The sequence below is a fragment of the Lonchura striata genome, chromosome 27 (genome assembly GCF_050655825.1).
Source record: "Lonchura striata isolate lonStrDom1 chromosome 27, ASM5065582v1, whole genome shotgun sequence".
Taxonomy (NCBI): Eukaryota; Metazoa; Chordata; class Aves; order Passeriformes; family Estrildidae; genus Lonchura; species Lonchura striata.
The window spans coordinates 10,721,668-10,733,807 of record NC_140729.1 but is presented as its reverse complement, the minus strand read 5'-3'; the positions used below and the strand labels follow the sequence as shown (position 1 = coordinate 10,733,807).

General features: G+C 54.4%; 1 protein-coding gene across 1 annotated transcript; it reads left to right on the top strand.

Moving 5' to 3' along the window:
• The first annotated feature begins 259 nt into the window (after positions 1-259).
• On the top strand, positions 260-11,108 carry LOC146765232 (leucine-rich repeat-containing protein 37A3-like). The gene is made up of 14 exons (XM_085561999.1): positions 260-282; positions 3,150-3,221; positions 3,634-3,705; positions 3,866-3,937; positions 4,368-4,448; positions 4,727-4,798; positions 5,421-5,495; positions 5,946-6,064; positions 6,177-6,359; positions 7,115-8,451; positions 8,556-8,645; positions 8,976-9,019; positions 9,912-10,020; positions 11,025-11,108. Exons 1-14 carry the CDS (start codon positions 260-262, stop codon positions 11,106-11,108), a joined length of 2,433 nt encoding a protein of 810 aa, XP_085418125.1.
• The last annotated feature ends 1,032 nt before the right edge of the window (positions 11,109-12,140 follow it).

The following is a 12,140-nucleotide window of genomic DNA, read 5'->3' as shown; positions in this document are numbered from 1 at the left end:
AGTCAGTCCCGAGATGGCACTGTCCATCGTCCAGCAGGCCACAGGCGAGGAATCCCAGGCGCGCTTCTGGTTTCTCTCCTCCTAGCTGTCCTCCAGACGAAATGCCTTGGTGAAGGTCAAGTTCTTATCTTGAGCTTTCTGCTCCCTCTCTTCTTGAAAATGCGGAGAGTGTGTACTGCTCTTCTTTTTTTTTTTTTCTTTCTTTTTCTGCCAATGAAGGTTGGAGGTTGTTTGATGTTTCTTTTTCTTCTTTTTGTTGATGGCCGACCAGGGACACCAGATGTGAGAACCCCAGCCTTGTTTTGGGGCCACATGTGGTGGTGAATTTCCTCCTCCAACCCGTGCTTCCAAAGAAAAACTCCGCAGGCTTAGCTGTTCGGTCTCAAGGCAGTTTATTGCTAGTTATCTAACAGATTATGTTCTTGGACTGCAGCTATTTGATCAGTGGCCTGGGTAGAGGCACACACACACCCTGACATCCTCTCTATCTGCTGTCTTCTTTGTCTCTCTCTCCGCCCAGGGTTGCTGCTATCTTTTATAAGATATATTACGTATAACATGTTTACAATTATTCCCCAATACCTACTACCTACGTTGCCAAGTGTTTTTCTACTCTAAACCAATCTATGAGTGCCAACATCACCAAGAACATGGAGGTAAGGAAGAAGAAGGAAGAAGGATGGGTTCAGCCCAATTTCCTCCATCTTAGAACTTCTGACCCCCCTGTACATGTGCTAAAACCCCCCTGTACAATACTAAAAAAATTTCCCCTCTACTTCGTAACTACTTATACTATACTATCTAACCTTTTGTGATTGCTTGTTCCACCTCCAAAGTTGGTAATTCATTCCATGGCTCAAACTCAAAATCACAGTTGTTTTTCAGCTGTCTGCCAGGGTCTAGAATGCTTCTGACCAAGGCCTGGAACCTCTAAAAATGTCTGAGAGACATTTTGAGTTCCCACAGTAATAAATTCATTTTATATCATTAAGTCAAGCATATTTTGCACTTGATGGTATTTGATGAGTGTTTTCTCCTGATCCTTATCTCAACTCATGAACCTTCATTAAATTTTCTCCCCTCTGTCCAGCTGCAGAGAGGAGTGAGTGAGCAGCTTTGTGAGTGACTGGCATCTGGCCAGAGTCAACCCACAACAATCTCAACCTGAATTTGGCCAATTTCCAGAAGAAATTGCTTTTACAAATACATCAGCAATGCCAGGAGGAACAAAAACAATTTTGTTTGTATTGATTGCAGGGAGAAACATTGCCACAATGGATGAGAAAAACCCTCATCCATGATGCCTCTTCTCAGGGTCCAGAGCTTGTGGCCACCCACAGCACCTTCCTCTGCAGAGAGGGATAAATGTGCTGGCTCTTGGGATGCACCGCAGACACTGGGCATAGGCACCTTATCCTGGGGTGACGGCATTCCCTCACTCTTGCTGCTTCTCTGGGACATTCTCACTCAAGTATCAGCAAAGAAATAACAGGAAGAAATATCCAAGGAAATGAGAAGAGCAGTCAAAGAAATAACACTGAAGTAAAGTCTCAGCAGTTTCTACATTGGAACAGGAGGACAAAGACAATTTTCTTGAAAGTCTTCTCACTCTTACCCAAGTTCTTCACATTGTATCACACTGTGGGAGACACCTGCATTCCCTCTCTGTGTTCCACTTCTTCATTCCTTTCAAGCCACTCAGGAAGCATTAGGCTACCAACAATTCAGCTTTTCTTAGCTAAGGCAAGCCTGTTTGAGCACAGGCTACCCACAGGATCACAGCTGCCTTTATGCATCCACCTGCTCCAAAGTGAGTCGCCCAGGGGCTGAAGGTGGACCTCTGCATCCCTCCGAATTTCCCCAGGCTTCAGGGGCAAAGGTGCCTCACCATGGCCTTCACCCTGGGCTGGAGAGGAATCTCAGATCTGGTGCCACAAGCAGATCCAGTCCCTCCTCCTCTGACCCTGGTGTCTTGCAGAGGTGTTCCTCGCACATGTTCCCAGTCCTATCTCTATCTGCTGTTCCACACAAGTTAATATTATCACAATCTTAGATGCAATAAGCCAAATGTTTTACAACCATTTCAGATAGCCTTGGCCAGAGGCATGGCCACCCAAAATCCCAGTGGCATAGGCTCAGGTGCTATGGGGGAAGGTTACGGCACCTTCTCAGAGAAACTACCAAATGTGCCCCTCAGCTGCTTCCACAACCAAAACCTGGCCATGCAAACCCAATACAAATGGGAATGGCTCCACAGTGCCCCAGAGCAGGCTTAGATCGTGTGTTCAGGAGAAATTCTTCCCCGTGAGGGCAGGGAGTCCCTGGCACAGGGTGCCCAGAGCAGCTGTGGTGCCCCTGGAGGCCTGGAAGTGCCCAAGGCCAGGTTGGAGGGGGCTTGGAGCAGCCTGGGACAGCGGGAGGTTTCCCTGCCATGGCAGTGGTGGCACTGGATGGAGCTCAAGGCCCATTCCAAGCCAATGCGTTCCATGATTCCGCAGATTGACGGCTCTGAGACAGAGTCATTTGGTGACATCATGGCCTGAACTGCCGTTTGCTGCGAGCTCTGAAGCACCACCACGGTGACACAAGCAATGCTACAGTGACATGAGAAGGAGCACTGTGACATCGACAGCACCACTGTGACACAGGAACTGCCACGGCTCCAGCTCAGGCCTGCATCCCAGGTGACTGCAGCCAGTCCTGCCTCGCCATGGACCTGGTGATGCGTCTCGTGCGCGCTCTGCTCCTGCTGGTCCTGCTGCTGGCAGTAGCCCCCTCGCCGGGAGCGGCCAAGAAGCTCTGCCCAGAGCCGTGCCGCTGCCCAGGCCGTGGGCAGCTGAACTGCGGCCACGCCGGCCTGGCCACCGTGCCCCCGGCCAGCCGCCGCCGAGCCCTGACTGTGCTGTGAGTCCCGCGGCCCCACCGAGCCCTGCGGCTGCCCCTCCTCAGCTCCCTGTGTCTGCAAAGCCCACCCGGGACAGCCGGGGCACTCCCTGGCCAGAGATGGGGGGGCCTGAGCTCGGCATGAGAGTGAAGCCAGGCTGGGCACACTGTGCCTTCTCCAGGCAAAGCCCGCTTCCAGCTCAGCAGGCGAATGGCAGGGAAATGGGTTTTCCTGAGGGGGGACCGGGTCTTTTGTCTCTTTGCAGAGATTTCACTGGGAACTCCATTGCTACTGTTGGAAAGCAAGCCTGGAAGGACTACCCATGGACTGAGACCTTGTAAGTGCTCTGCAGCATTTCAAATGGCAGGAGTTTGGGGATTTTGCATCCTTTGGTCTGGGGCTGGAGCAGCAGCCCCCACACCACCCATTTCCCTTGGAATTCAAAGCTAGGCTGCTCTGCAAGGAGGGGTGTGAATCACCACAGCTTCCCAGCAGGGCAAGAATTGCTGCAGCCCAGGGCACCATCCCCCCAGGGCACCATCCCCGTGTCTGTCTGCCCTGGGATCAAGCTGTGGTCAGCTTCAGCCGGCCAGGAGCAAGGGCCTGCTCTGGCCAGGAGTGGGGACGATCCCTGCAGTGACCCAGAGTGATGCTTCAGTCGCGCTGCTGAAACAGGAGATTTTCCCAGGACGATCCCATTTGCTGCTGGCCAGTGGCCGCTGCCACAATGTCCCTGTGTCTCCTTGCAGAGTGCTCAGGGACAATGAGCTGCGGGCTGTGAAGAGACATTCCCTGGATGGGCTGTTCCTGCTGAAGCACCTGTAAGCACCGTGCCCTGCCCACGGCAGCGGGGGGCTCGCTGGGGCCCTGCTGCTCAGGCCGCGGGCACGTGCCCTTTGTCCCTCCTGGGTTGTGGGCTGCAGAGGCAAGTAAATGCGACAGGGCAAATGGAAGTGACATTTGTTGTTCTAACTGGAACAGGGATTTGTCCTGCAACGAGATCCTGTCCATTGAGGAACGGGCTTTTGAGCCACTGCCTTTCCTGAAGTTTCTGTGAGTGATCAAGTTCATTTCTAGTCTCTTCAGCTCAGCCTTTGCGCTGGACACCCTTGCTGTGCAGGAAAATGCTCCTGTTCTTTTCCCCACAGTCCCTAAATCTGCCCTGCCCAGAGCCCAGCTGAGCTGCAGAGGTCAATGCCGATGGCTGGAAGGCCACGCCAGAGGACAGAGCCCAGGGGGCTTGTCCACACGCAGCCATCAGAGCAGCCAGTTCTCGCAGCCTCGGCTGCATCGTGGAACAGAAAGAGAGTTCAGCACGCGTGCCCTTTGATTCCTCTCCTGGGCAGGCTACAAACACTGAGAAAGCAGCAGTTTCCTCCCACTTCCACCTTGCATTTGCACCTTTCCTGCAAAGAGATCCCGCTTTGCCCCCTCTTTCTGTAGGGCAGGCCCGATTCCTGTGTGTGACCTCCTCTTTCCCCAGAAACCTCTCCGGGAATGGCCTCACACGGATCCGCAGCGGCACTTTCCAGGCCTGGCATGGGATGCAGTTCCTCCAGGAGCTGTAAGTGGCAGCAGGCCTAAAGGCCCGTCAGGGCGAGTCTCTGCAGGGCCTCTGCCGGGTCTGTGGGCAAAAGCAGACTTGCCCCATGGAAAGTCCTGATTCTGAGCGTGGATGTCAGCCAGGGAGCACCAGGAGTGTGCAGCTGCAATGGCCCTTTCCCCTGCCCTGCTCACCTCCTGCAAGGCTTCCTTGAAAGCGGCCAGGCCGTCCCCACGAGCCCGGCACACGCAGCTCACATCCTCGCCATCCTCGCCTGACAGAGCTCTGTTGTTTCTCAGGATCCTCAGCCACAACCCGCTGGCTGTCATTGATGACGCTGCCTTCTTCAAGCTGCCCTCTGTGAGCTCTCTGTAAGTATTGGCTCATCTGGAGCAGATCCAAAAAGACCTGTGTCTCTCTGGAGTGGCCCGTTCTCAGGAAAGCAGTGCAAGTGCCTGAGCAAATCTCCCCCTTGCGCAGCCCGAGTCTGCTGGAGACACAAGTAGCCCGGCTCCAGCAGAGCAAGGCAAAGGCCAAGTAGTGCTGGTGTGTCCCCAGCTGCAAAGCAACCCAGGAACTGGGACACAAACTTTCAGGGATGAGGGCCCATCCAGGTCTGGGGCCAGGTGGAGAGGCCGCAGGGCTCTGGGAATAAACTGCACTCGTGCCAGCAGCTCCAGGCTCCTGCCTCCTTCAGGGACTCAGGTGCCCTCAGGGGAGAGCAGCAGGAGAGTCGGGAGAGGGGCAATCCTTTCCGGTGGCATCTGTCTGCCACGAGAGCTGCAGAATTGCCCTCCTGATTCCGACCAGCTGGCTTAGAGCAGGGCGAGGCAGAGGGAAGCTGGGCTCCAGAATGGCTTCTCTTGGAGCAGGCACAAGTGGATGCCTCTGCCAGCAGCACCACCATCATCAGGGCCCTGGGCCCTCTGCTCTCAGAGCAGAGTTCTGGCAGTGTCACCGCCGAATTTCATGAGCTCTTTCCAATGCTTGCAGAGACCTGAGTGCCACCCAAGTGACCCCACAGACGCTGCTGCTGCTGCTGCAGTCCACAGTGAGCTTGGAAACCCTGTGAGTGTGTGCCACTGAGCCCCAGCCACCAGCAGGCCCCGAGTGCTGGGACAAGGGCTCTACTTGGGAAACCAATCTGTGTGCCACAAAACCAGAACAAGCCCAGTAAGCTCCAGACTTGCTGTTCCTTCTGGGAACGTGCCAAAACTCACCAGCTCGGAGGCAGAATTTCACCTTTCGGGTGACTTGCTGCAGGTTTCTCACAGGGGAGTTTGAACTTCAGGCGGGTGCATTTCTGTGTCACGTGGTATTTTGGGAGCACTTCTACTTTCCAGGTTAAAATCCCCTTTTCAAAGTTTTGCATGGGGAGTCAGGGGCCTTTCCCAGAGCTGTGGCACACAGTGAAGCACAACCCCCATGCGTGGTATCCGTGCGTTCCCTGAGTTGGGCTCTGATGGAGCCATGGACTGGGTGGCCAGGTGTTCCTGCAATATCCCCTCTTGTCTTTAGCCAAGTGCCCAAGGAGGCGGCCTGCTGCCTGTGCCAGGAGCGTCCCCGGACCGAGAGCCGCTGCAGGACCATCCAGTTCCTGTGCCAGAAGCTGTGCAGCACCAGCGCCCCGCAGTGCGGTTGGTGTCCGGAAGGGCTGGGGGAGCTCAAAGTGCCATTTCCCCTGAGCCTGGGGAGATGCTGCAGCACTGCCCTGTGCTGCAGGGGGGTCCTGATCTCCCCTTGGAGTAGAGGTCTTGGACAAAACACCTTGGCATGGGAAGTTCCTGGTGATTGTACACGTCTTGTGTGTCACATACTGCCTGGAGAAAGAAGAGCTCACGGGGCCCACCAAACCTAGGACTTCCCTATCCACACCATGCCCCCCGGGCAAGGAAAGCAGGAATGCCCCGCACCCTTCCCTGGTGCTGGAAGGCAATGTCTGCCCATAAGGAGATCTGGTGATCCTCCTAACAGCCTGCTTTCTCTGCCATGCCACCGGCCACTGCAGGACAAAGGGCAGGGCCCGTGATGCGCTCCGCAGCCTGAACACCAAGCACCGTCATCCCCGCCTTGGCCTGTGCACAGGGAGCAAAGCACCGTCCTGCTCTAGCTGGCCACAGGGCACTGAACATCCTGTCCACAGCAGGGCCAGGCAAACAGAGACAGCCAGGTTTCCAAGGTCCCCAGGGAGCTCACTTCTCTCCCTGGCTCAGCCCATAGCACAGTTCCAGAGCTCTGGTGCCCTTGAGGAAGTTTTTCCTTGAGCTGCTGCTCTTGGGAAGGGCCCCGGAGCAAAGGAGTCCCTGGGCTTTCTTCCCCTGCCAGTCTGTGCCCCTGTTGCAGTGCTGATCTTTCCTCTGGGCTCTCTGGCTCTTCACTGGCTCCTGCAGAGCAACCCAAGCCTGCTCTTCTGGAGCTGTGGGAAGCTCTGTGACAACCAACCCATTCCCCAGGGATGTTTCCTTCCCGTCCAAACAGAACCCCAGGAGACACCAGGAAAGAACCAGCTCTCTGCTCTGCCCCAAGGGGAAAATGGGATGGATCGAAGGGCTCTTGTCCTCTCCACAACACTTCCCCCCACTCTGCTTTTGCACTCCCTGGCCTTGAGATCAGCTCCCGTTGCTCCAGGTAGCCTCTGAGCCTGTGCTTTTGCCCAGCCGCTGATCTGCCCTCTCGGTGTTCTCTAGCTCACACAACTGCGCTACAGGCACAGGAAGAAACAATGGACATGGAACAAGGCAGAGAGCTGAACAGCAGCCCAGTGTTGAGCCTCAAGCCCAAGGAGCCTTCACTGGGAGATGATGGAACAGTGACACTTGTGGTTGCCCTGGCCCTGAGCACGGAGGGCGATGTCAGCAGCCTGGACAGTTCCAGACCAAATTCATATCCCCCTCAGCATCTCTTGGGGCACGAAGGCCAAAGAAGTGCAGATGACCTGAGGGCCAAGCTCAAGAAGAAGGTGCACAAGGCTGAAAGCATCAAGACTGTGGAAAGCATTGTCCCACACCAGCCCCAGCCTGCCTGGCTGAAGCATGTGGCGGAAAAGACACCCTCAAGCTGGGATCACAAGCAGCAAGAGTCACATTTGAACCGGCAAGTAATAAACCCCTGGGATGTAGCTGGTGTGTTAAACCCCAATCATTACAAATCCCTTGACAGACCCCTCAGAGATGGGGTGGAAGTTCACGCTCCAAGGCAGAACTCCCTTATGAGTATCAAAGAGCAGCAGGGCAGGCAGCAGGAGCAAATGGACTCGAGACTGAACTGGCAAATACTAAACCCCTGGGATGCTGCTGGTGGGTTAAATCCTATTGATGATGACTCCATTTTTGGACACCACAGAGATAAGGACGAAGGTCCAGCTCCAAGGCAGAACTATGTCAATTCTCACAAACAGCCAAAGGAGTGGGACAGCCAGTACTGGGTTGGATATAATCCGCTTTTCTACCAAGTGTTGAGCCCTGTGACAGCAGAGGAAGAGCCCAGAGCCACTGCCACCAAAGATGAACAGCGTCTAAACAGGAACCTGGATTTTCTCTCTGACCCGTTGGTTCAGAGCCGCCCCGCTGCGAGCAGCAGAGGAGGAGTCACGGCTGAAGAAGAGCATTCCTCTATAGACAGGCACCTCCTGATCACCTCTGACACCACAGACACACACTGGAAGCAACAGGAAGAAGGATCCAGGTTCCTTAATAAACCTTGGAGCCCGCAAAGTCCAGACCTTGCTTTTGTTCCACGAGAACTCTTGGAAACCATGGTTGATCATTTCCTGCGCTTGCTGGTGCTGGACAAAACCCTACAGATGTTCATAGCCCACATGGAGAGAGCTCTGAGGATGGACTGCAGCCTGCCCCAGCTCCAGCTGGTGTGTGCCAAGATGGTCTCAGAGACTGGTCTGCTTCTAAAGGTGCTCAGTCTGAGGCAAGAGAACCAGGGAGCCTCTGATGGCATGGGCCGGTGTCGTCTGCAAGACAACATCTACAGGCGCACAGATCTGGAGAACGATCAAGAGACCACAGAGAAGGTAGGAGAGCTGCAGGCACTGCTGCATGTGTCCTTCTGGGCAAGGGAGAATCAAAGGAGCAATTCTTTTGCCCCCTGTGATCTTCTTACCTTTTCTCCAAGCAGAAATCAGAGCACACAGAGATAATGGTCATGTTCATGGTTTTGTTATCTCTCTTCATTATCATTGGTGTGATGTTGAGAACCTTCTTCCACGTAAGTCAATATCTTGTTTGACACACAGCTGTCTGTCTTGTAGCTGCAGTGCCCAGATGCCCCTGTATTGCTGGGTAGCACAGGAGATGTTTTTCCAAGCCTGGAGCTTGTGGCAGCATCCACAGCACCCAGCTCAGCAGGGCCCAGCCTGCCTGGGGGAAGCTTTTCCTGCCTTCTCTCCCAGCTCTCCCCAGCTCTGCTTTGCTCTCCTGCCTTCAGCCACACAGCAATGAGAGCTTTCGTCCACTTCTGCCTGGAAGAGTTTTACAGGAAAACTGATGTTAGAAATCTCCCGTTTTCCATCCCCAGATGCGTTTCCTGTCCCATCAGGTTGACTCCACACCCGGCCACGCCAGGGAATCGTGGCTGAGAAGGTAAGTGCTCCCTGCCCATGCCACTGCTGTGCCACCAAGAGTCTTTCCTGCGCAGAGCAACTCCTCCTGGAGCCCCGCAGCCGCGCAGGTGCCGCTGCCTGGGACTCCCCCGGCTGTGTTTCCAAGACGTCGCGTTTGGGGGAGCCCCGGGAAAGCGGCTCCTGAGCGACAGCGCTGGGCACGGCCAGGGGCTCCCAGCCCAACCAGCCCTTCCCACACCGGCGCTGGGATGGATGCCTTGGGCTCCGGTGCACTCCCAAATTTCTGTGAGCACCAGCAATACCTCTGTGTTCCCAGAACGGTCTCCTCTGCTGATGCCTCTGCCCTGTTTTTCCCTGCTCCCTCCCCACAGTGGCTGGTGAGGAACTCACTCCCATCCTCTCCAGTTGCCTTTTGCATGCAGGGCTCATTCCCTGCATTGCCAGCCATTGCCATCCCTGCTGGGGCTCCCCATCTTCTTCCTTAGGCACTGCCGACACACCCCTGAGCAGGAAGAGGTGCTGGCGCCTGCTGCAGCCCTCCCTGCCAAACCTCCCTGCTTACAGAGCAGGAGCAGGGCCCTCTGGGGATGGGATGTCCAGAAGCCTTTTTCTCCCCATTCACCTCGCTCACGCCATTGCTTTGCAGCACTGGAAATGGCCCTTCCCAACTCCTCCAGCAGCGGCTTCCCAGACAGGGCAGAGCACAGGCAGCCCTGTTGCCCACAGTCTCCATCAGCAGCTGCTTTCTCTGTTTCTCCCAAATTTCCCTTTCTGATTTTTTCAGGTTCTGTGTAAAACTTCCACAGAGAGGGAGGAAGGATATGAAGGAGGCACAGATTGTAGAGCAGGAAAGGGCAGGGAGCCCCTCCGAGTGTTGCTCCTGTTTCCCTCCTATTCATGGCTCTTCCCAGTGTTGCTCCCCATTTAGGAAATCTGAATTGCTATGGATTCAACGTCTCAGGGATGCCTATGAGTACCAGAGGAAAACTTCCCAGGAAGACACGGAAGAAGTGTGAAGAAGTAAGGAGGAAGACTTTGAAGAAGTTAATGCGATGCCAGCAATTTTTCACCTCCCATTTTAGCTGAGGCTCTCCTTGCATGCTGTTTCGTTGGCTGTTCTTATTCCCTTAGATTCTTTTTCCTTGTCTGTTATTTTCATGCTGTTAATTTCATACTGAGGGAAGGCCAGAGGGTGCTGCAGGCAAGCACAAGCTCTGGACACCCAGAGGAGGCATCAGTACCTCTGGGTTTTCCTCATCCCATGTGGCAATGTCCTTCCTGCATTCAATAAAAACCAAGTTTGTCCTTGTTCCTCCCGGTGTTGCCGATGTCTTTGTAAAAGCAGTTTCTGTTCTCCTTCATGTAATTGGCCAAATTCAGTTCCAGCTGGGCCTTTACTTTTCTACCTTTCTCCCTGCGTGCCCCAATGACATCCCTGCCATCCTCCTGTGGTGCTGCCCTTCTTCCAAAGCTGTAAATGGTGTGTTTTCCCCGAGTCCCAGGCAAAGCTTCCTGCTCAGCGGCTCTGCTTCCTCACCAGCTCATCTTTGGGCATACAGGCACAGCCTGTTCCTGCCTTTGCCTTCAAGGATTTCTCCTTTCACAATGTCCAGCCTCCCTGGACGCCTCTGCCCCTCAGGACAGTGTGCCCAGGGAGCCTCTCAAACAGTGTGGCTGGACTGTCTCTCCCTGGGCTGCCCCCCCAGCCTGGATGGATCTCATCCACATTGTGACTGTCCCCACCCCAGAGGCCCAGAGCCTCCACCGTGTTGTGTAGAGGGAGCTGGGAAGGTGAGATGGGCCAGGAGGGGATTCCCCTGCTGCCCTCAGCAGGGACCTCTTTTTATTCCCCCTGTCTTTTGGCTCCCCTCCTTCTGCCTGCTGCCAACACCCTTGGGCATCCTCGACTTCTTGGATGTGTCTGCCTGGGACATTTGTCCAATGGCTGCTTCAGAGTGGCTCCAGCAGTCCCTCTCCCTCTCCCACTCCCTGATACTCCTTATCTTTCCACTTCCCCCTTTCAGCTCTGCCACACAGCTGAGCAGAGCATGCACCTGGTTGTTCCTCACCCAGGTGTTATTTCTGCCAGCCTCAGTGCCAGTGCCTAGCTCCAGCACTCCCTGTAGAGTTTTCCCTTTCCAACGAGGCCTTCCAGGATATCTCTTTGGATATCAAAGAGGCTTTACAGTAGTGCATCAAGAACATCCCAAGGCCACTGTAGCTTTCCAGGGTCAACACTTTTGTGTTCCAGATGTCTCCTGTGAGCACAAGAGCTCTGGGTGGATAGCTGGGAAGGGGAATGGCCGGTGTCCTCCTGCAGAAGCCATGGCACTGGTGTCCCCATGGTGCTAGCTTGGAGCTGCACAAGCAGCATTGTCCCCTCTGCACCCCAGAGGTTTTCCCCTCATCCTCGTTCCCTCTTCCTCCCTCACACCTGCCTGGCTCCCAGGCTGATGGTTGCATGGTTTCCATTTCTGATGCCCCTGTACACGCTTGAGAGCTGAACTGAGTGATGGCAGAGATCTTCCCTTGGTGGCCCTGGGAACCCCTGGAACGCACACAACGTCTTCTGGGGTTCTTTGAAAAGCTGTAATGGAAAGGAAGAATTACAATGCAGAGGATGTACAGCAGGTGAGGTCTGGTAGCATGTGCTTCCCACTCTTCCTCACCTTTCCAAATCCTTCCTTTGCACTGTGCTTTCCAGGTTCTGCCTATTTACAGACAATTCACACCCAGTGTTTTCCCAGTCAGTTGAAGGGAGTAGGAAAATCTCTTCCTCCACATCGCAGTACCCTGCATTGCACAGCTCAGTCAGGGATTCATTTTCCTTGGAATCAAGAGCCTGCTGTTACTTTTAGTACAGGCAATGCCTGCACATCTTCTTACACTTGTTCTGGTGTAGGAACTGCTGAGGCTTTACTTGGATACTGCTACTTTGGTGGCTATATCCCAGGATATTTCCTTGGATCCCAGTTCTTTAGCTTTTGTTTCCTTGTCATTTACTTGGCCTTATTTTCTTGGATAATACCTCCTTGCACACAATATTCTTGGCTTTTTCCTTAGTACTCTTTCCTTGACTATTTCCTTGAATTTCCTTTGCCGTTATGTCCTTGCCTTTATTTCCTCAGATGTTGTTTCCT